Raw genomic sequence first — 25,184 nt, 5'->3', positions numbered from 1 at the left:
GCCCACCGCTACCCTAGAAAAAGATATTCACAATGAAACTCCAAGTGTGAAAGCCAACAGACCTTCCTGGTAGCTTACGAAAACACTCTCCTTCAGGGAAGCAGAGGAAATACTGAGGATCAGGAGTTAATGGAGTGGTAGAACTCCAGATAAGATTAAATGCCCAATCAAGGCAGGTTAATTATGATAAGATCAGGGTCTGGTTGGGGAAGAATGGGATCCTAACATTTGGGAAGAGAACATTTGGGTGGATGACCCTGTACATTTGGAACCACTTGAATCTTCTGAACTCTCTGAAAATGCTAAAGTAAGCGGACCCTTTCTCTTAAAGAGCTAGCCTGCCCACCCCTCTTACTTGAAGGCAATGCTGAGTCCTCTCTCCACAAAACATCATTTGCCCCCCTCCAGAATCTGACCTTACATTTTTATGGCCACTAGGCATATAATTAAGGTTAAGTCACAGAAGAAGTCAGGAATATGCTGGTGCTAATAAGGCCTAATATCCTAAAGAATATGTGAAGACCTAGACATTGTGTACTGGAGGAGAATCTGTGGGTCTGAAATCTGAGAGTGCTTAATCAAGGGGACCAGAATACATGATAGGGCAGGGTGAGTTTATTAACTTGCGAACTTTCTAGGTATATTGGGTTAATCAGCTTGGTGAGGACTACAGGTGATGGTGTATTCACTATGGAGATGACTCCTAGAGACGTGGAAAAAGCAATGCCCATGCTAAGTTGAAATACCAGAACACCATAGCAAATAGTAGACCAAGGGATTTAAAAACCCGTGGAAGCCAGCATGCTGGAGTAAATACACTTTGTAAGGCCAGAAGCCCCACCATCAAAGGCCTGCAAAATATACCATTAACCAAAGTTATAAACTGTTCTGCTTTGAGCACCAGAATCACTAAAAGTTCAGTGGTAGGTCTCTTCTATAACCTAGGGCTGAGAGTAGGAAAGGCCCTTACTAATAGGCTCAGGATATCACGGGTGGTGGTGGTGGTGGTGGTGACTGGATCTAAATAAAGGCCAAGTGGTAGCACTTAAGTGTCAAAATCCAGGTAGATGAAATCATTGTAACAAGTGGAAATTTCAAACTAGTAGCCAGGAAATCTGACCCTGCCCCTTGGTAGACACATTGTGCTCCAGAGAGATTCAGGGACTTCTCATTAGTAAAATTTTGGGGGTTTCTGTGGACAGAGGCATGCCAGATATCCACTCCAAAATAAAAGACAAATGATCACATCTTGCACTCCCCACAACAGAAAAGGAAGTTTAACACTTGGTTGGTATCTCTGAGTTATGGAGCAGTATATTCCATTATCCCACATCTGGGAATACTGCTGTGGCCCATATGGCTAACACTAATGGTTGCTAGCTTTGGTGGCACTTGGGGCACACAAGAGCTCTGCCACAGGCCTAGACTGTGGTATAAGCAATAATGCTGCTCTGGCCATACAACCTGGAAGGCCCTATAATATTAGAAGTATTGATAAGTAACATGACCAGTGGAACTTGTGGCAAGCCCATGTATAGGGGAATCACATGTGGTTTCTGAGGTTTTGGAGCAAGGCCATAAAATTTGCCTTTTGAAAAACAATTCATGGCATGCTCTGGTGGAGGAGCCCCTGACCATGGTATTCCACTTGATTGATCATGTATCCATAAATGCCCATCATGAGCTGGAGTCTATTAGAGCCATCATGTCATAAAGTTGGTTGGGTGCAGCAGCAAAACATCATCATGTGGAAGCAGTACATCCAGATAACTTTAGCAGTATCAGAAGGCAAGCTGCATCAGCAGAGAGCCCAGACTGCCATGTCATTCATCAGTATTAATGTTGGACCAGTGTCCCTCCTTTGGTTAATAACCTATGACTGACTGACAGAGAAAAAAATGTGGTCTTGGCTTCTGGATGGGTTGGCTGGATATGTAGGTGAAAACTGAAAATGGATGGCCAACTGCCCTGTAGCCTCACTAGGAGTAGCCTTTAAAGGCAGTGGTAAGAGAAAATTCTCCCAGTGGGTGGAGCTTTCGGCAGGACCCTCACCCATATGTCCATCAGCACCTAGCCTGCTTGTCTGCAATCTTTCAATGTTTCTTCTTCTAGGTCCCTGACCAGGCTGTTAGGTCATTCATCGCTACCCTTGATCTCAGGCCATATCTTCTTCTTCATAAATAGGATTACCTCTATTCTTAGAAATCAAACATCTTCTATGAAATTCATTTTGTCTAATAACAAACCAGAGAACTATTTATCCTCTTCTGCTTTGTCACCTAATTCATATCCCTAACTCTTTCAGGGCAAAGCTTGCTCATAACCTAAGAAATTTTTATTCCAGTAGTTATCTACTCTCCTTTCAAAATCATGGGTGTAGTATTTTATGTATAGTATACTACTGCAATAATAAAAACTCAAATAATTGCAGAATGATCATGATAAGTTTGACTAGTATAGGAATAGTGTCCATAGTATATCTTTCTTTAAACTAAATAATAAATCTTTTTTTTTTCTTTACTAACATCCCAATTTCTTATGGTTCTTTTGTATCTCTTTCATATACTTTGCTTTCCAAAGCATTTTCTTTCCTTTTCCTTTTGGAAGAATTCTTTTAAAAAGAATATCAATTAGAACATAAATAATATTTGATTAATTGGAAAGTTATTTTGCAGTTTGCTTCACCTTAACTTACCAAGGGAAAAAAAAAAGTTGATAAAATTTGTGATTGCTGACAAATGTATTTGGTCCTCCATTTGCATATCAAAAATGAACCAAATTTTCCATTCATTTAAAAATGTAGCTCATGGTCTAATGAACTCTCGGTTACTATTTCTGAACTACATTTTAGTGATTGCTGCCTGTGATTAACTTCAATTTAGTCATTTCTTTAAATTCAAATGCTATTTCAAAGAACTTTCTCTGCTTGATGTCTTCAAGATCTGTTTCATAGAACTATGTATTCCATTAACACTGTGACAAAAATATTATGTGAGGTTTTTTTCCTTGTCATAGATAATAAAAGTCAATGAAATAATATCAATATGTTAATACAAAAACTTGAAAAGATACTGAGCCATAAATTTTTTAAAAATAAGCAAAATAAGAATCTAAGGGTTATATTTTTCAAGTGAATATTTTGAAACAATAGTTCATTATTTTGGAAATGGGGCTGGTTTAAAAAAAACAGATCCTTTAATACTGATTGTATCAAGAAATTTGGTAGTACTTATAAGTTTCTTGAAATAAGTGAAACCATTGTAAATGTGGCATAACTTACAGCACTATATTTTATTTTACTTTAATGTATAAAAAATACCTTTATGGATATAAAGTGAAAGAAACAACTACCATCTGGATTTTCTTATAGGTTTGTGTGAATATTCCTATAGGTTTGTATGAATATTAAAATGCAAAAAATACACAAAGACCTAGAAAGAATCCTTCCATGTTACATGTATCAAGTTCAATGTTTAAAAACAGTGACTCCATGCAAGGAAAATCTATTTCCTTACTTTAAGTAAAAATAGTTATTTTAATCAGTATGAAATAAAATTTTTAAAAATTATTCATAATTAATATCCTGAACATATTGATCAAAGCACCTAATGATTTAAGTCTTATAAGGAATGGGGTCATTTAAGTGTACCTAGTCATTCAGACAAATAGGCAAAATGACAACAAAGAATTCTATACACATTTGTCAAGAGTATACGATGTTTATGTTCTACAAATGAAACATTTTTATGTTCAATATTCAAACATTTTCTGATGTTAATAAAACATGCATTTTCATAACTGAACTCCTTCCAATATTAAAGATAGCTCAGTACTTTTTGTATTTAAAGGGTGAGATACAGGCCTTCTTGACAGATTACATTTTTGTCTAACTTTTCTCATATAATTACTATATCTTTTAGACAAACTAAGTTTACTTGTACCCCAACTGACAATAAGATTTAAATCTTCTTGTAGTGAAGTATTTGATCTCTTCTTGTCTTTTATTCTAGTACCAAGAGTCTTCTTTGGATTGTGGTTAATATGTTTACAGTCCTTGGCCATCTTCTGGCTTTGACTAGTGTGCCATTTTTCACTGATACATGGGCTTTCCATTGCAGTGAGACATATAATATTCTTGTTAGTAATGGAAGGAAGAAATGCTTGAGATGACATTTTTCCAATGTGTTCAGTGAGTGAATCTTGAAGATACTTGGGGAAATGTTGGCTAATTTTATATTCATAGATTAATCTTCTTGAGTTTGAATCATCTAACTTGATGGAGAATAGATCATCTATTGTTATATTCTGATAGGTATCTGTTGGACTTTCAGGTGTATTCAACTTTTCAGAATCATGTTGAGGTATGCTAGGTAAAATTTCAAGTCTATTTTGTTTTAAGACTAATCCAGTACCAGGAATGAAAAGTTCTGGTTCTTCCTGTTTTGACAGATGAGTGATGTTTGTGTTTGAAATGGACTGATGTGTGTGTCCATTTACTGCTGTATCTTTCCAGATTAAAGGGTTATATATAACTTGTCCATCAATAGGGCATGAATTGCACTTGTATAATAACCAACTGTCAATACATTTCCTATGAAACTAAAAAAAAAATTACAAATTAATCAGAGATATAATTGTCTTGTTTATAATGTACATTATCTATGCAAATTTCTCCAGGTTTAATTATTATGTTATTATTAAAACTAGCAAAATGGAAGATAACTATAATTTATCAAGTTTTATGGAAATATTTTGAAGAGTAAAACTGAATTGGTTATGGACTGATGTCTATTTTCAACATTAAAATGGAAATCCTTCTATGGATTTTTTTTTGTAATCTCATGAAATCTTACTACTTAAGTCATCAATTTCACTGTTGCTTTCTAATGAATGACATGTATTAAATAATAAAAATAGTCATAACCAACTAGACTTGGAAATAGATCTGGTAATGGTAAGATATAAAATGGTAAAATATAAGATATAAAAAGATATAAAAATAAATCACATTCTTGGGAAGAAAACAACCTATCAGACATTTTAAATAAAGGTGACTCTAAAGCTATAAATATTTACAGTAACTTTATTTCAGAAAAAAACCTGGTTACCAAATATATAATGATCAAACAACATTAAACTTTAATTCTAGTGAATTCATTTGAAATAAAAACTATGTCAAATTAAGCGTCTGTTTCATCCAAAGAATCACAAAACACGTTAGGTTAATATTCTACAAGCTTTTTCTTTCTGCAAGTAACTGAAGTAAGATAAAATAATCTAACTTGAAGAGCCATTTATCTTTTCTGGATAGCATATATAGAAATGAGTCCTAATCAACAAAAATCCATCCACAGGGGACAGAGCTGCCTTCTCAATGGTCTCTGCTAGGGCTCTTCTACCATACACTGTTCAATATGAACATCTCTGCACATGATATAACTAAAAAGTGGCAGGAGAAACTTAAACTGTCAATTCATTTATAAACACTGGCCCTACAAGGAAAGACAAACTAAAATGATGTGACTTCTACCTTGTGAGCACATGGTAGCAATCTTGTATGTTGACCAAGACAAAATGCCTTCAAACAAAGTCGACACTGGTAGCCTGGAGCAAGCAGCTTACTAGTTTTTGTAATCAGTAAGAGAGGCAGTGACTTTACCACTTGTTTTGGTGTGTAAACTTGGCTGAATGAGAATAAGCAGAAAGATATTAATGTTTATATGTGATTATAGATCAGGAAGTAATCAATAGCACAGGTAAATTACCTCCATATAAATAATGTAAACGATTCCAATATTTTCTTGAACTGAAGGTAATAAATCTCATACACTATAAAGTTAAAAAATCTACTATATTGATGCTGAACAAGACAGATCGAACCTCAACATCAACTTCATAAATAACAAAATTTAATTTAGTCATTTCAAATAAAAACCCTAACCTGAAATTTTTTGATTTGCACTTTTTAATGTATATGAAACAAGAACAAAATTTTAATAAGAAACATATACTCAAATTATTTCAGTCTGAGCCAACACATACACCTTGTGTTTAGAAAAATACAATCCAATTCACTCTGCCATCTGGTAGGAAGTAAGGGGCACAGTAAGCCACATTAAATATTTCAGGATACTATGATAAATTGGTAGATACGAATCTAGGAGGAAACTCATTTTCCCTTGGGATATGTTTACTACTTTAGTATTGTTAGACTATGTTAATGTGACTCTAAAAGTACCAAACCCATTTTTGTACCAGAAGTATGAACCAACATAACTCAGATCAATGTAAATTAACTGCTATTTGATGCCATTACCAACTGATGACACAGATAAACATTTAAAAACACAACTTAGCTAAAGGTTAGACACATTCCTATTATTCAAAAGTCATTCAGAACATAGTTCAAATATAGGCATACCTTGGAGATATTGTGGGTTTGGTTCCAGACCACCACAATAAAGTGAGTACCACAGTAAAGCAAGTCAAATGAATTTTTTGGTTTTCAGTACACATAAAAGTTATGTTTACATTATACTGTAATCTATTAAGTGTGCAATAATACTATGTTTGAGAAAGCAATGTACATACTTGAACTAAAAAATGCCTTACTGTTAAAAATGCTAACATTATTTGAGCTGTCAGTGCATTATAATATTTTGCTGGTCTTGTCTCAATGTTAAAGACTGCTGACTGATCAGGGTGCTGGTTGCTGAAGGTTGGAATGGCTGAGACAATTTTTTAAAACAAGATAACAATGAAGTTTGCCTCATCAACTGACACTTCCTTCCATGGATGATTTTTCTGTAGCATGTGATGCTGCTTGATTGCAGTTTACCCACAGAAGAACTTATTTCAAAATTAATCAATACTCTTAAACCCTACAGCTGCTTTATTAACTAAGTTGATATAATATTCTAAATCCTTTGTTGTCATTCCAACAATCTTTACAGCATCTTCACCAGGAATAGATTCTCTCTCAAGAAACCACTTTCTTTGCTCATCCATAGGAAGCAACCCCTCACCTATTTAAGTTTTATCATGAGACTGCAGCAATTCAGTCACATATTCAGGCTCCACTTCTAATTCTATTTCCCTTGCTATTTCCACCATATCTGCAGTTACTTCCTCTACTGAAATAGTGAACCCCTCAAAATCATCCATGAGGGTTGGAATCAACTTCTTCCAAACTCTTGTTAATGTTAATATTATGACCTCTCCCCATGAATAATGTTCTTAGTGGCATCTAGAATGGTGAACTTTTTTCCAGAAGGTTTTCAATTTACTTTGCCAGATCCATCAGAGGAGTCAGTATGACAACTATAGCCTTACAAAATGTATTTCCACACTTCTGGGGAAGATGGCAGAGTAGGGGTATCTTAGGATCACCTTGTCCCATTTGTACACCTACATAACACTCACATCAGGTTAAATAACCCAAAAAATGACATGAAGACTGGAAGAACAGACTGTTCACAGCTAAATGTAGGCAAGAGTCTACATCAAAGAAGGTAAGGAGGGTGGAGATGCAGTTGGGAGCCAAACTGACCTGTGGTACTGTCCAGAATGGGGAGAGATGCCATTAGTGTGGAAAGGGGGGAGGACCAGACCCCAAACCAGGCACTTCAGGCATGGGGAATCTGCACAGAGAAGACAAATCCCCATAACATTTAGCTATGAAAACTAGAGGGGCCTAACTTTGTGAGTTCTTATAATCAGTGGGGCTTAACAACTGGAACTTTAAAAATCAAAAGGGTTGGCTCTGGGAGAGCCAGAGTGATAAGAAACTGAGTCTCCACCCTAAAAGAGCAAAACGAACAGCCCCACTGAGATCAGCATAGAAACAGCAGTTTAAAAAACGCCTGGGATATACAGGAAGGAGATGTATTTGCAAATCTCAGAGTATGTGCTGGAGAGGAAGCAATCTTTGGGAGATAATTCCAAGAACCAAATAGCTGGTGGGCACCATTTCCCTCCCCTAGCCCCCAGTCTAGATACACAGACATGTGTGGGAACAAGTGCAGTGCCAACACTCAAATGGGAAAACATCCCATGCTCATGGATTGAAAAAAAATATTGTTAAAATGTCCATACTACCCAAAGCAATCTACAGCTTTAATGCAATCTCTATAAAAATACTAACAGGGGCACCTGGGTGGCTCAGTCAGTTAGGCATCTGACTTTAGCTAAGGTCATGATCTCATGGTTCGTAGGTTTGAGCCCCACACTGGGCTCTCTGCTGTCAGCACAGAGCCTGCTTCAGATCCTCTGTCTCTCTTTCTGCCTTTCCCCCACTTTCATGCAGGCACTCTCTCTCTCTCTCTCAAAATAAATAAATAAACTTAAAAAAAAAAACTACCAACAGCATTTTTCACAGAACTAGAACAACCCTAAAATTTGTATGGAATCACAAAAGACCCTGAATAGTCAAAGACATCTTGAAAAAGAAAAACAAAGCTGGAGGTATCACAATTCCAGATTTCAAGTTGTATTACAAGGCTGTAGTAATCAAAACAGTATGGTACTGGCAGAAAAACAGACCTATGGATCAATGGAGCAGAACAGAAAGTCCAAAAATAAACCCACAATTATATGGCCAACTAATCGTCAACAAAGGAGGCAAGAATATGCAATGGAAGAAAAGTATCTTCAATAAATGGTTTGTGGACAGCTGCACAGTTATATGCAAAAGAATGAAACTGGACCACTCTCTTACATCATATACAAATATCAACTCAAAATGGATTGCAGACCTAAATGTGAGACCTGAAACCATAAAAATCATAGAAGAGAGCACAGGCATTAACTCTTCAAATATCAGCCATAAGAACATCTTTCTAGCTATGTCTCTTGAGGAAAGAGAAGCAAAAGCAAAAAAAAAAAAAAAAAAAAAGCAAAAAAGACAAAAAACCTATTAGGACTACATCAAAATAAGAATAAAAAAAACTTCTGCACAGCAAAGTAAACAACAAACAAAACTAAAAGCCAACTTACTGAATGGGAGAAGATATTTACAAATGACTTATCTGACAAGTGGTTAGCATCTAAAATGTATAAAGAACTTACAAAACTCAACACGAATCAAATAATCTAATTAAAAGTGGGCAGAGGACGTGAACAGACATTTCTTCAGTGAAGACTTACAGATGGTCAACAGACACATGGAAAGATGCTCAACATCACTAATCATCAGGGAATCACAATAAGATATCACCTTACACCTTCCAGAATGGCTAAAATAAAAAATACAAGTAACAACATGTGTTGGTGAGAATGTGGACAAAAAAAGGAACCCTCTTGTACTATTGGTGGGAATGCAAACTGGTATGGCCCCATTATTGAAGACAATATGGAGGTTCCTCAAAAAATTAAAAATAGAAGTATTCTATGATCCAGTAATCACACTACTGGGTATTACCCAAAGAATATGAAAACACTAATTTGAGAGAATATATGTGCCCCTATGTTTATTGGAGCATTATACACAATAGCCAAATTATGGAAACAACCCAAATGTCCACTGATAGATGAGTGGACAAAGAAGGTAGATGAATGGACAAAAAAGAAGTATACACACACACACTGGAATATTACTCAGCCATAAAAACGAATGAAATCTTGCCATTTATGACAACATGGGATGTAGAGGGTATAATGTTAAGTGAAATAAGTCAGTCAGAAAAAGACAAATACCATATGATTTCACTCATATGTGGAATTTAAGAAACAAAACAAAGAAAAAAAGAGACAAGCCAAAAAACTCTCTTTTTTTTTAAGTATTTACTTATTTTGAGAGAGAGAGAGAGATAGAGACAGAGACAGAGACAGAGAGAGAGAGGGAGAAAGAGAGAGACAGAATGAGAGTAGGGGAAGGGCAGAGAGACAGGGAGAGAGAGAGAGAGTTCCAAGTAGGCTCTCCCAGCATGGGGCTTGAACTTATGAACCATGAGATAATGACCTGAGCCAAAATCAAGAGTTGGGCACTAAACTAACTGAGGCACCCTGGCACCTCAAAAAACTCTTAACTATAGAGAACAAATTGGTGGTTACCAAAGGGGAGGTGGGTGGGGGATGCATGAAGTATGTGAAGAGGATTGAGTACAGTTATCAGGATGAGAACTGAGTTATATGTAGAATTGTTGAATCACTCTATTGTGTACCTGAAACTAATATAACACTGTATGTCAATTATACTGGAATTAAAATTTAGAAATGTATTTCTTAAATAATAAGACTTGAAAGTCAAAATTACTCATTGATTCATGGGTTGCATGCTATGTTCTGTTGTGTTTCTTATCACTCTACAGATATATTTCCATAATATTGCAGAAACTGCTTTTACCAAGATCATCTAATTGTCAACTAAAAAAAAATACCTGTGATTGTCAACTAAAAAAAAATACCTGTGTATTTTTATTATTTAATGTGGTGAGTATTCCTTATCTTGAAACTCTCTCCTTTTATTTAATCCACTTTCTCTGCCTAGAATGTTTCTCTACCTTAATGTTCTCTTGTCTCTACCTACAATATCTTCAACACATTTAGTTATACAATTTATTATCCAAATAGGTTGAAGTGTAACAGCCAGAGCCTAGGAACCTAGCCAGAGCCAGAGGAAATGGAGATGGAGAGCCTTAGTATAGGCTTATTACATACCCACAAGTTATTTTATGCTTCATAAGACCTGTGGTCTACAAAGTGTCTGAAGCACCCACAGGACATGGGTAAATATCCACTGGATTGGACAGAAATGTATGTGTGTTTTCGTGTTAATGAGAGTAAGGACAATTTTTATTTGGATAATTCACTAAAATTATTATTATTACTAATAAAGGGACTTTATTTATTTATTTATTTATTTATTTATTTATTTACTCAGAGAGAGAGTGCAAGTGGAGGAGCTGCAGAGGGAGAGGAAGGGAGAGAATCTTAAGCAGGCCCCACATTAAGTGCAGAGCCCAACATGGGGATCCAGCTCATGACTGTGAGATCATGACCTGAGCCGAAATCGAGTCAGACACTTAACTGACTGAGTCACCCAGGTGCCCCTGAAGTTATTTTTAAAAACTAATTTTATCCCATATCCTTTCAAAATTATTTCTTTTGTATATTTTTATAGCTAATGTGTTAATAATACACAGTATATTTTCTTTAATAAGGAATATGACAAAAAATTTGAAGGCCTGTCCACTAATAAACAGCTCAATCAAGGTTGTGAAATACAATCAATCCACTCAGCATTCTTCCTCCATGAGGGAGAAACAGTGGGGGAGTGAGGCAGAAAAGACTTCCTTCCCCTAGAGATCAATCGCTTCAAAACAAGTATCAAATCCCCCTGTATTTTTTTAATAACATGTCATTTTTAATTTTACATTTACTTAGATGATCAATTATTTACTGAGGAAACTACTATATCCCTAATGCCTAGTAGAATCTCTGGTAGTATTAATAATAACAGACATTATTTGAGTATTTGCTGTGTGTCTGAACCATTTTATATTCACAAAATTCCTATGAGGCCGGTTTTATAATTATCCACAATTTATTTATTTATTTATTTATTTATTTATTTATTTATTTATTTATTATTTTTTAATGTTTGAGAGAGAGAGAGAGAGAGAGAGACAGAGCACGAGCAGAGCAGGAGCAGAGAGAGAGGGAGACACAGAATCTGAAGCAGGCTAGTAGGCTCTGAGTTGTCAGCACAGAGCCTAATATGGGACTCGAACTCACGAGCCACAAGATCATGACCTGAGTTGAAGTCAGACATTCAACTGATTGAGCCACCCAGGCACCCCATCCACATTTTAAAGATGAAAAAAATGTGGAAGAGAAGCAAAGTAGTTAACTAGCCCAAAAGTTACACTGCCAACTTATAGTTGTACAAGGATTAGATTCAAGCAGTCTGACTCTAAAGCCTTCCTTTTTACTTGCATAATAATGTTACTAGGATATAATTAATATTTACTGAATAAAGGAATGAATAAAACTTATTCAAACTGAAAAATTATTTAAATGTCCCAAGTCACAAAAGAAATGTAAGCTTCACTGAGAATCTTACCCTTGCTTTCCTTGAAAATGTGGTATCTTTTCTTCTGTCTCATTTTTAATATCTACATATTTTACAGTTTCATCTGATCTGTTTTCTAGTGATCTCCATCTTTGATTTCTCTTCTGTAATAGGTAAAAATAAATGTTACTTTGCAAATCATGGAAATTTTTAATTTTGTGGATTAAAATCAGCCACATATTAACAACATAATGTGAATAATATTCATTTAAAAAATTTTAACATTAAAAATTTATAAATTATTAGTGAGTCTAATATACTATTGTACAGCTACTATAATAACATTACTTTTTAAGGGAAGAATATTAATGAATAATAGTAATTTTTTTGTGGATGTTTTATCTTGTCTAATAGGTAGAAGGTAGAATTATTATTCAACATCAGGAGGCATTTACTTCTAAGTATACAGTATAAAGGATTGAAATAAAATTTCATTATTGTTGATGTAAGAAAATTTAAAACCATAAGTTGTTGTCAATAAGTTATGCCAATTAGAAATGCTGAGCTTTTTTTAAAATGAATTTTCAAGTTTAGTGGCTGTAATTCCTATACTTAAGATTTATGTGTAATGTCATCAGATGTTTGTTATTGTTAGATTTTATAAACTACCAATGTGAGAGTTAGTTGCACTGTACATTTCTATGAAAAAGAATTCTCCTAAAAATATAGTCTTAGGTTTTTATTAAAAAACAATCATCTCTATTCCAAAGTGTTATGTATTATTATTCTTAGATTTACTTTATTTAGATTTACAACAGGATAAATACAAACACCATATAATTCAAGATGGAAACTGTACCTCACGAAATGTAAAGGGATGAGAAAGATGGCAGCAACTATCAAAACATTCCTGGCATAAGTGATATTCTATGCATTCGGTACACCTAAAAAGGCAAAATATTAAGACATACAAGAAAAAAACCAATTATTTTGATGGTTTAGGTGAAAAATTCCAGCTAAAATTTCCTGGGAACTAGGCAGATAGGACAAGGCCCATCTTTTCTCACCTGTTATTATCTTCCTACCACTACTGTAACAAATTACAGCAAATTTAGCAGCTTAACAACACAACTTAATTATCTTATAGTTTTGTAGGATAGAAGGCTGACATAGGTCTCAAGGGACCAAAATCAAAGGGTCAACAGGGTTGCATTTGTTTCTGGAGGTTCTAAAGGGGACCCCTTTCCTTGGTCTTTCCATTTTCTAGAAGCTGTCTATCTTCCTTGGCTTAGCTTGTTGTCCTTTCCTTTATCTTTAAAGCAAGCAATGCTTTGTCTCTCTGGGCTTTTCTTCCAAAGTCACATCTCCCTCTGACTCTTTTTTTGCCTCCCTTTCCACTTTTAAGAACACTTGTGATTACATTTGGCCCAGGCAATCAAGAATAATCTTCTTACTTCAAGGTCAGGTGTTTAGCAATCTTAATTACATCTGCAACTTTAATTCCCCTATGTTAGGTAAGTTCTGGGCATAAGAATGTGGACATATTTGGGAAGGCATTATTTTGTCTACCACACAATCCTTCCATGATTTCTTTCCACAGTACCTTAATTTTCATTTCTTTCTTTATCTAAATTCCTATAGGATTTATAGCCTATTAGATATTCTATCGTTTGATTAGCCAGTGTTTTCCAATTGTTTCAAGAATGCGAGAGTTGTGCTTAGCAGAATACTTCTTAAAAATAAAAATTATATTCCCTTTTTTTCTCACAATATGTAAAAAGTTATATGTATAAAAAGTTATTAAATAAACAGAAATTTCACTTTCCACAAAAGCTTTAATCTCAAACTTACATCATTTATAAAAAAATTTGCAATAAGTACATAATTTTAATTTACTTGCAGCAATATTTACCAAACAAATAATATTCTGGGCAGTAATCAAACAAACTTATTTTCTTATGCAAGTTATTAAAGTTTTAGAAAACTATTTCCATGAGAAATCTGGGAAAATATGTCCTTTAAACATTTAGAAGCCCATGCACTAATTTATTATTGTTATTATTTTAACATTAACCAATCATAGCAATGGAGCATTTTATTTGATACACCAAATTTTGCTAGGCAAGAAAAAATTAAGTATCTCTATATTTCAACATATATATGTGTGTGTGTGTATACATATACATATACATATGTATACATATATATGTATATACATATATATACATACACACACACACACATATATATGTATTTAGAATTAACTTCTTAAAAGATAAGTAGCTCTGTTGTGCAACTCTAATGAAGAAGGAACTGAAAAGCTTTCTAGTTTGTCTCCTACTCAATACATTACAATACTCCTACTCAATACAATACAAAACTACTGGGAATAGTTTTTCAGGCTAATGACTAAAATGTCAGTATCTGAGGGAATGAAATGAAGGTGAAGTCACAAATATTGAAATAAATTCTTTAATTTGTAAGAGAGGACTGATATAGAGGTAAGTAATTGTAAGCCAAACCTAGAGTGGAGAAATTATTCTCCGAGTGTAGGGCAGTAAGCAGGGAGCAAAACAGTGGACCTGTATTTGGAACAAGTCTCCCCAGAATGTGCCACTTTGGCATGTGGATTACTTTGAGCTCAAGTCAATCAAGGCCCAAAAAGAGTCAGGAAGAGCTTTTTATCTCCCCCTCAACTACCTAAAGGAATTTAGATAGAGGCCCAGTCCAGGAAGAGAGCTATCACCAGAGATAACTACAAAGAGTATGTACTAGGTATGATAAACTGGAGGGAGCTCAGCAGGACCTCTTTGTTCAAATTCCTCTCTGTGTCCTATTGTCTCACCATGGCTTGACATTTGTTTTTCCCATCTTCCCATAAATTGTCCTCTTTCCCTTTGAAGACACGAACTCCTACCCCCTTTCTCCTTAGCCCAGGATGGCTTCTAAGCCTTAACTGCTTGTCTTTGAAACTTTCATGTCAGTGTGAGGCTCCTGCATGAACAAATTTAAATTTGCTTTTTATGCTATTAATCTGTCTTACGTCAGTTTAATTAATAGACCAGATGAAAGAACCTAGAAAGGTATAGAAAAATTTTTCCTCCTGTACAAGGGGTAGTGTGAAGAATGATCCACAAAGACAGAGAGAGCAGTCAGAAAACTCAGAGGAAAAGAGTGCACTACCATTAACAAAATACTTAAAGATTTGAAATTATCTACAAAAGCCACACTCTAATAATTTGAGGAACAGGCAACAACGAGGACTGAGAATTTTACACCATGTCTGCTTCATGTCCTCATCTCTCACAGCTGTTCCTCCCAACCCCCTCTTTCACATGTTATCTTAGCTTCTTACTGTTTGGATCTGTACCTCTTGAAAACAATCGTTACTAATACCGAAGATCAAGTCCTTCCTTTTTCTGGAACCTATTTAACTAACATTCCTGATGCTAGCTGAATACCTGCTAAACCTTCACAAAAATTCTGACCTTCTTTCTCAAGTTAAAATGTTCCTTTGGAGTCTTCTCAGGCCAGTCATTTTCCAGTAAAGACTCTTACTTACAGTGATCCAGCTGATTTTCTTCTATGTGACACATAAGGAAAACAAAGAACTAAAACACTATAAACCAGAAAAGTTACCATTTGCTGACAGGAGTGATTAAAAACAGTTTTATGATTTTATGAGAGGGTTCTAAAAAATGTATGAATTGGGCTCATCATAATGTATTTCTAGGAAGACTGGAAAAAAATATTTTCTTCACATAGAGTTAAGCTAAAATTTTAATTAAAACACAATTCCTAAGCATAGCAATTAGTTGATGTTTTAGTGTGGCAATTGCAGTAAAGTTTGGGGATTAAGTACAAAAGTAACAAAAACTGTTTTATCTAATAATTATTGCCATTGAAGCATAGGATTGAAACAAAAAACACATGTACTTGTTGAAATTTGGAGTTCAGGAAACTCAATTAAATATTCAGTCAATCTAGTCAATACCCCTCTAGCTCAATTATAGAAGTTTTTGGCAATATCAATGATGGTTCAAAGAAAGTTACAGAAGCTGAGAGGTCTAGAAGTGGAGGGTTCTGAATTTGGAAATTCATTTAGGCCAAAGCAACAAGCCTGTGTCCAGAGCTTCCAGGACAGAATGCTACTTCACACTCTCAATCTAGACTGGAGTGCAAAGCCAATACCTTTCTGTAAGTGAAGGAATAAAACAATGAGTTTTTGAGGTACTAGGCTGACATAGATCACCAGTCTGGAAATCCTAAATAAGCAACCATCACTTACTCAAACATACTACATACAGAAGGAAGAACCCAGCCTAAATGACTAGTACTCTAATGCTTCAAGTTTTCTAATGTTAAAAAGAGTTAGAAAACATGTTTATCATTTTAGTGATGACACTTACTTATAACATCTCCCCTCAATTGGAAATTGTTTACAGTTATTACAGGGAATTCCAAGGTGTTTGTCCAGTCGCTCTTTTTCAGCTGCAGTTACAAGTTTGCTAGAGTTTTTGAATTCCTCTAAAATAAGTTTTATTGGTGCAAACTCTTTCCTACATAGAGGACATTTCAACATGGAAGCATTTGATATCATATCCTGATAATTAGCTAGGATCTTCATGCATTTTATATGAAGGCTATTGCCACAGCCAAACCTGTTAGAAATAAAATGAGTTTACCATTTGTATCCATCAAAGTTATATGTATTTATATAAATAAAACTTTCTGTGCTACCATCTTTGTTTCCTATAAAAACAGATTCTGAACCAATTTTCCAGATATGGCTTGATTATACACATAAACACTATCTTATTCACCTACCTAATCTATCATCTTTAATCTATACACCAGAATTCCTAAAAAATTCTCCCCCATTCCAATGAAATGGTGGCAAACAATTTTGCATCATTTTCTTTTTTTTAAGATTTTATTTTTGAGTTATCTCTACACCCAACCTAGGGCTCAAACCCACAACCCTGAGATTAAGAGAGCCACTCAGGCACTCCAGTATTTTTCATTTTTAAAGCCAGGATAAATATAATCTTGACCAAAAAGAAAATTATAACAATAGTAATTATTTTTAAATGAAAGACATCACTGAGAGCAGGGGTATCACCTCATTTTTCTAGAAATCACAATATTTGATAGTACCTGAAAAATATCTACTGAGAGAAATAATATTTTGGGAAACAGTTAATAATTTAAAAATATGCAATAGAAGCTGCCATATGAGGGGTGCCTGGGTGGCTCAGTCGGTTGAGTGTCCGCCTTCGGCTCAGGTCATGATCTCACAGCCTGTGAGTTTGAGCCCCGTATCAGCTCTGTGCTGACAGCTCAGAGACTGGAGCCTGCTTCAGATTCTGTGCTTCCCTCTCTCTCTGCCCCAACCCACTCGCATTCCGTCTCTGTCTCTCTCAATAATAAATAAGCATTAAAAAAATAAAAAAAGAAGCTGCTATATGAAAAACTACATGGATGAAAATTTTGGCAAATAATCAGGAGTAAGAAAATGAAAAATTCAATAGCAAATGGTTGCCCAAATATCCAAGTCCAACTTTACAGTGCCTTGAAGAATAGTATGAATATGACACTCTCAATAAATGTTTGTGTATAGGTAAAAATTTGAATTACTTAGGTTGAAAGATAGAATTTGAAACTGAAAGGAATTTTTAGAATATTAAAGTACTATCTTTACTCAGAAAATTCTTTGTAACTTCTCTGAGCCAATGGGTATAAAACAAAAATGTGAAAATTATCCTACCTTAATAGCTTAAAGTGGAGAAGGGAGAAGGGAATAAAGTGGAGTTAGATTTTAATTTTCACCCTTTATATTGTAGCCTAGAAATATTTAGAATAAGAACAGGACCTGTTACAACATATATGTTAGGAAACAAAAGAAGGCCATTTAAATATAAATTAAGCAATACATAAAGCTTTTTATTGTTTTTCTATCAACATGTCTCCTAACAAGAAATTACAAACATATTAAATTAGAATTTTTTCATAAGATTTAAATCACCAAAGGAAAAAAACACGTAGAACACTGGGAAGATGGCAAAGTAGGAGAATCCTGAGGTCACGTTGTCCTATGGATACACTGAGATAACAGCTACATCAGTGCAATTAACTCAGAAACAACCAAAGACTGGCAGAACATATTTTTCACAGTTCATCGTAGAGAGAATGCAACATTCAAAAGTATAGGGGGAGCAGAGACGTGGTCAAGAACTAAACCCATGTGGAGGTTAATCACAATGGGAAGGGCAACACAAGCATGGAGAAGTGAGAGAATCAGACCCCACACCAGGCACCTCAGGCACAGGGAACCTGCACTGGGAAGACAAGTCCACATAACATTTGGCTTTGAAAACCAATGGGGCTTAACACTGCCAGCAGGGCCTAGCTCCAGGAGAGCCAGAGGGTGATAGGAAACTGAGTCCCTGCCATTAAAGAGCCAGCATAACAAATAACCCAGCCCAGATATAGTAATAAAAGCAGCAGTTTGAAAAGCACCAGGGGGTACACATGAAGGAGATTATTTACTAATTTCAGAACATGCCCTAGAAGGGCAAGGATCATTAAGAGACTTCAAGAACAAAAGAGCTGGTGGGTGCCATTTCTATCCTCTTCCCAGCCCCATAGGCTAGATACCTGGATGTTTGTAGCAATCAGCTAAACACTTTCCACCTATCTTGCTACTGCAGTGCTTCTGGCCCTCACATTATCATGTAGATCCATGACAACCAACTTGCCCCACTCAGTAGGTGTCCCCCCATAGCAGCTCTTGCCCTAACATGCTCCGTAGGCAGCCCTGGCAAGGACCAGCACCACTCTAAAGCGACTCCTGCTCTCGGGAGAGGAGAAGGTAACTACACACACCAGTGCACCCACAGTCCCAGAAGCCAAATCTTACAGTTGGAAGCTCAGAGACTGCCCTGTCAATCAGTGCAACTGTAGCATGGGCACACAGAATGGGGGCAGGCATGGGGTCTGACTTCTGGACCCATCCACCCACGAAAGCCTCTCAGGAGACAAGGCAGAGAGAGTACCCTACAGACAGGTGTGACAACAGCCCCAACAGATGGACTGGAGGTAGGCATCTAAACTGACATCTGGCTCCATTTACCAACGAAGCCCTCTCAGGTGACAACACAGGAGAGCACTATGCACTTCAGCATGACTGCAGCTCCAACAGACAGGCTGAGGGCAGACATCTGGTGTGACTACTAATGCTGCCCAACTACAAGCCTAGTACTTTAGATGGGTTCAAATTAAAGCAACATTTAACGTATATAGACTATTATATTCATAGGATGTTATATATGAACCTAATGGCAACCACACATAAAAATGACAACCATATAAAAACAACCTTATAATTGATATAGAAAAAGTAAAGAGAAAGGAATCCAAGCACAACACAAAAGGAAGCCATCAAACCACAAGAGAGCAAGAAAGAAGAAAGGAACAGAGAACTACAAAAACAACCATAAAACAAGTAACAAAATGGCAATAAGTACATATATACCAATAAATACTTTTAAATATAAATGAATTAAATGTTCCAATCAAAGGACACAGGGTGAAAATATATATATATATATATATATATAAGACTCACCTCGCTTTGAGAAGAATGCTGGTGCAATTTTGATTGGGATTGTATTGAATGTGTAGATTGCTTTGGGTAGTATTGACATTTTAACAATATTTATTCTTCCAATCCATAAGCATGGACTGTTTCTCCATTTCTTTGTATCTTCCTCAATTTCTTTCATAAGCTCTCTATAGTTTTCAGAATACAGATCTTTTACATCTTTGGTTAGGTTTATTCCTAGGTATTTTATGCTTCTTGGTGCAAATGTGAATGGGATCAGTTTCTTTATGTCTTTCTGTTGCTTCATTATTAGTTTATAAGAATGCAACTGATTTCACTACATTAATTTTATATCCTGTGACTTTGCTGAATTCATTTATCAGTTCTAGCAGACTTTTGGTGGAGTCTATTGGGTTTTCCATGTATAATGTCATGTCATCTGCAAAAAGTGAAAGCTTGACTTCATCTTTGTCAGTTTTGATGCCTTTGATTTCCTTTTTTTGTCTGATTGCTGATGCTAGAACTTCCAACTCTAGGTTAAACAACAGCGGTGAGAGTGGACATCCCTGTCGTGTCCCTGATCTCAGGGGGAAAGCTCTCAGTTTTTCCCCATTGAGGATGATATTAGCTGTGGGCTTTTCATAAATGGCTTTTATGATGTTTAAGTATGTTCCTTCTATTCTGACATTCTTGAGGGTTTTTATTACGAAAGTTGCTGAATTTTGTCAAATGCTTTTCCTGTATCTATTGACAGGATCATATGGTTCTTATCTTTTCTTTTATTAATGTGATGTATCACATTGATTGATTTGCCTATATTGAACCAGCCCTGAAGCTCAGGAATGAATCCGACTTGATCATGGTGAATAATTCTTTTTATATGCTGTTGAATTCGATTTGCTAGTATCTTGTTGAGAATTTTTGCATCCATATTCATCAGGGATATTGGCCTGTAGTTCTCTTTTTTTTGCGAAGCTAGAACAAACAATCCTAAAATTTGTATGGAACCACAAAAGACTCCAAATAGCCAAAGTAATATTGAAGAAGACCAAAGCGGGAGGTATCACAATCCCAGACTTTAGCCTTTACTACAAAGCTGTAATCATCAAGACAGCATGGTACTGGCACAAAAACAGACACATAGATCAATGGAATAGAATAGAGACTCCAGAATTGGACCCACAAAAGTATGGCCAACTAATCTTTGACAAAGCAGGAAAGAATATCCAATGGAAAAAAGACAGTCTCTTTACCTAATGGTGCTGGGAGAACTGGACAGCAACATGCAGAAGAATGAAACTAGACCACTTTCTTACATCAAACACAAAACAAACTCAAAATGGATGAAGGACCTGAATGTGACAGGAAACCATCAAAACCCTAGAGGAGAAAGCAGGAAAAAACCTCTCTGACCTCAGCCGCAGCAATTTCTTACTTGACACATTTCCAAAGGCAAGGGAGTTAAAAGCAAAAATGAACTATGGGGACCTCATGAAGATAAAAAGATTCTGCACTGCAAAGGAAACAATCAACAAAACTAAAAGGGAACCGACAGAATGGGAAAAGATATTTGCAAATGACATATCGGACAAAGGGCTAGTATCCAAAAGGTATACAGTACTCACCAAACTCCACACCTGAAAAACAAATAATCCAGTGAAGAAATAGGCAGAAGACGTGAATAGACACTTCTCTAAAGAAGACATCCAGATGGCCAACAGGCACATGAAAAGATGCTCAACATCACTCCTCATCAGGGCAATACAAATCAAAACCACACTGAGAAATCACCTCACACCAGTCAGAGTGGCTAAAATGAACAAATCAGGACACTATAGATGCTGGCAAGGATGTGGAGAAACTGAAACCCTCTTGCACTGTTGGTGGGAATGCAAACTCTGGAAAACAGTGTAGAGGTTCCTCACAAAATTAAAAATAGATCTACCCTATGACCCAGCAATAGTACTGGTAGGATTTTACCCAAGGGATACAGGAGTGCTGATGCATAGGGGCACTCGTACCCCAATGTTTATAGCAGCACTCTCAACAATAGCCAAATTATGGAAAGGGCCTAAATGTCCATCAACTGATGAATGGATAAAGAAGTTGTGGTTTATATATACAATGGAATACTACTTGGCAGTGAGAAAGAATGAAATATGGCCTTTTGTAGCAACATGGATGGAACTGGAGAGTGTTATGCTAAGTGAAATAAGTCATACAGAGAAAGACAGATACCATATGTTTTCACTCTTATGTGGATCCTATGAAACTTAATGGAAGACCATGGGGGAGGGGAAGGGGGAAAAAGTTACAGAGAGGGAAGGAAGCAAACTATAAGAGACTCTTAAAAACTGAGAACAAACTGAGGGTTGACGGGGGGAGGGGCAGGGTGAGAGGGAGGGGAAAGTGGGTGATGGGCATTGAGGAGGGCACCCGTTGGGATGAGCACTGGGTGTTGTATGGAAACCAATTTGACAATAAATTTCATATTAAAAAAAAAAGAAAAATTAGCTTTAGTCTTTTTCTCAGATAGAGCTAATGGGTTTTTTGAAGAATTTTTAATTACGTTATTATGAGAGAGTTATGTGTTATAGTTCTTTTATTAACAACGTGTATGATTGTGGTCTATTGATTTAGCCTTTCTGGGACCCATTTTTATCTCATATAAAATAAATGTTAGCAAATATTTTTCAAAAAAAAAAAGACTCATCTATATGTCACCTTCAAGAGACTCACTTCAGACCTAAAGACATATGCAGATTGAAAATGAAGAGCTAGAAAACCACTTACCATGCAAATGAAAGTGAAAAGAAAGCTGAAGTAGCAATGCGTATACTGGACAAAATAGACTTGAAAACAAAGACTGTGACAAGAGAAAAGGAAGGACACTAATAATGATAAAGGGAACAATCCAAAAAAAGGATATAACAACTGTAAATATTTATGCACTCAACATAGAAGCACCTAAAGCCAGAAAGGACCTATTAACAGGCATAAAGGAATAAACTGACAATGATACGATAATAGTAGGGGACTTTAACACCCCACTTACATCAATGGATACATCTGCCAGACGGAAAATAAACAAGGAAGGAGTAGCTTTGAATGACAGGACTGGCCAGATGGACCTAACAGATATTCAGAACATTATATCCCAAAAAAGCAGACTACACAGTCTTTTCAAGTGCACATGGAACATTCTCCAGAATAGATTGCATATTAGGTCACTAACAAATATCGATAAATTTAAAAAGAATGTAATCTTATCATGCACATTTTCTGATCATGACATTATGAAATTAGAAATCAAACAGAATGCAAATATATGGAGGCTAAATAACATGCTACTAAACAATGAATGGGTTAATCAAAAAAATAAGAGGAAATCAAAATACATGGAGACAACTAAAAAAAGAAAACACAATGGTCCAAATCTTTGGGATGCAGCAAAATCTGATCAAAGAGAGAAATTTATAGCAATACAGATATACCTCAAGAAGCAAGAAAGATCTCTAATAAACAACCTAACCTTATACCTAAAGGAGCTAGAAAAAGAACATAGCCCAAAGCCAGTAGAAGGAAGGAAATAATAAAAATTAAAGTAGAAATGAATGAAATAGAGACAACTCCCGCCCCCCAACAATAGAAGAGATCAATGAAACTAGTAGCTGGTTCTTTGAAAAAATCAATAAAATTGATAAACCTTTTATCAGACTCATCAAGAGAAAATGAGAGAAGACTCAAATAAATAAAATCAGAAATGAAGAAGGAGGGGTGCCTGGGTGGCTCAATCAGTTAGGCTTCTGACTTCGACTCAGGTCATGATCTCGCGGTTCACGAGTTCGAGCCCTGTGTTGGGCTCTGTGCTGATAGCACAGAACCTGGAGCCTGTTTTGGATTCTGTGTCTCCCTCTCTCTGCCCCTCCCCTGCTCATTCTCTGTCTCTGTCTGTCTCTCTCTAAAAAATAAATAAAACAGGGGCATCTGGGTGGCTAAGTTGGTTAAGCGTCTGACTTTGGCTTGGGTCATGATCTTGTGGTTTGTGGGTTCGAGCCCCGTGTCGGGCTCTGTGCTGACAGCTCAGAGCCTGGAGCCTGCTTCAAATTCTGTGTCTCCCTCTCTCTCTGCCCCTCCCCTGCTCATCCTCTGTCTCTCTCTCTATCCCTAGAAAAATTTCAAAAATCAATCAACATGATACATTAGTAAGAGAAAGGACAAAAACCATATGATCATCTCAACAGATGCAGAAAAAGCATTGAGAAAGTACAACATCCATTCATGATAAAAACTCTCAGCAAAGTAGGTTTAGAGGGAACATTTCTCAACATAATAAAGACTATATATAAAAAACCCACACTAAAATCATACTCAGCAGTGAAGTACTGAGAGCTTTTCCTTTAAGATCATAATAAGATAAGGGTGTCTGCTCCTACTGTTTTTATTAAATATAATACTGAGAGTCCTAGCCACAGCAACCAGGCTAAAATAAATAAATGGCATCCAAATTAGTAAGTAAGAAGTAAAACATTCAGTATTTGCAAATCACAGAATACTATATATAGTAAACCTTTAAAACACCACCAAAAAACACTAGAACTAATAAATGAATTCAGTAAGGTCACAGGATACAAAATCAATTTACAGAAATCTATTAAATTTCTGTATACTAGTAATGAAGTAGCAAAAAGAGAAACAAAGAAAAAATCCCATTTATAATTGCATCAAAATGAACAAAATACTTAGGAATAAACCTAACTATAAAACATTGATGAAAGAAATTGAAGATGAGACAACAAATGGAAAGATATTCCATGCCCTAGGACTGAAAGAATCAATACTATGAAAATGTCCACACTACCCAAAGCAATCTACAGAGTCAATGTAATTTCTATCAGAAGACAAACAACAGTTTTGGCAGAACTAGAACCAATAATCCTAAAATATGTATGGAACCTCAAAGATAGCCAAAGACAGCTTGAGAAATAAAAATAAAGCTGGCACTTCAAATTCCAAGTTTTAAGATATATATAAAGCTGTAGTAATTGAAAACAGTATAATATTGGCACAAAAATAGACACATAGATCAACAGAACAGAATAGAGGGCCCAAAATTAACACACACTTGTATGGTCAATTAATCTACAACAAAGAAGGCAAGAATTTACAATGAGGAGAAGACAGTTTCTTCAATGAATGGTTCTGGGAAAACTAGATAGCTATAGGCAAAAATAATAAAATTGGACCACTTTCTTACACCACACACAAAAATCAGCTCAAAATGGATTAAAGATATAAATGTAAGACCTGGGGGTGCCTGGGTGGCTCAGTCAGTTGAGCATCCAATTCTTGATTTTGGTTCAGATAATGATCTCAGGGTTGTGGGATCGAGCCCTGTGTTCGGCTCTGTACTAAATGTGGAGCCTGCTTGGGATTCTCTCTCTTCCTCTCTCCCATTCCTCCTGCTCATGCTCTCCCTTTCTCACTCTAAAATGTTAAAGAAAAGTGAGATCCAAAACCATAAAAATCCCCAAAGAAAATACAGGCAATAATTTTTTTGACTGCAGCCAT

General features: G+C 35.8%; 1 protein-coding gene across 1 annotated transcript in view; it reads right to left on the bottom strand.

The window, feature by feature from the left end:
* Positions 1-3,687: 3,687 nt before the first annotated feature.
* Positions 3,688-25,184, bottom strand: part of ZSWIM2 (zinc finger SWIM-type containing 2) — a 31,606-nt gene continuing 10,109 nt past the window's right edge. Inside the window, exons 5-9 of the mRNA XM_047871299.1 lie at positions 16,420-16,671; positions 12,870-12,954; positions 12,062-12,174; positions 5,531-5,684; positions 3,688-4,599 (exon numbers count right to left, since the gene is read on the bottom strand). Of these exons, the coding sequence (XP_047727255.1) occupies positions 3,793-4,599; positions 5,531-5,684; positions 12,062-12,174; positions 12,870-12,954; positions 16,420-16,671 (1,411 nt within the window). The 3' untranslated portion in view covers positions 3,688-3,792. The remainder of the gene's footprint in view (positions 4,600-5,530; positions 5,685-12,061; positions 12,175-12,869; positions 12,955-16,419; positions 16,672-25,184) is intronic.

The sequence above is a fragment of the Prionailurus viverrinus genome, chromosome C1 (assembly GCF_022837055.1).
Source record: "Prionailurus viverrinus isolate Anna chromosome C1, UM_Priviv_1.0, whole genome shotgun sequence".
NCBI classification, from domain to species: Eukaryota; Metazoa; Chordata; class Mammalia; order Carnivora; family Felidae; genus Prionailurus; species Prionailurus viverrinus.
The sequence above is the reverse complement of the archived record's forward strand: the minus strand, read 5'-3'. Positions and strand labels throughout refer to the sequence as shown.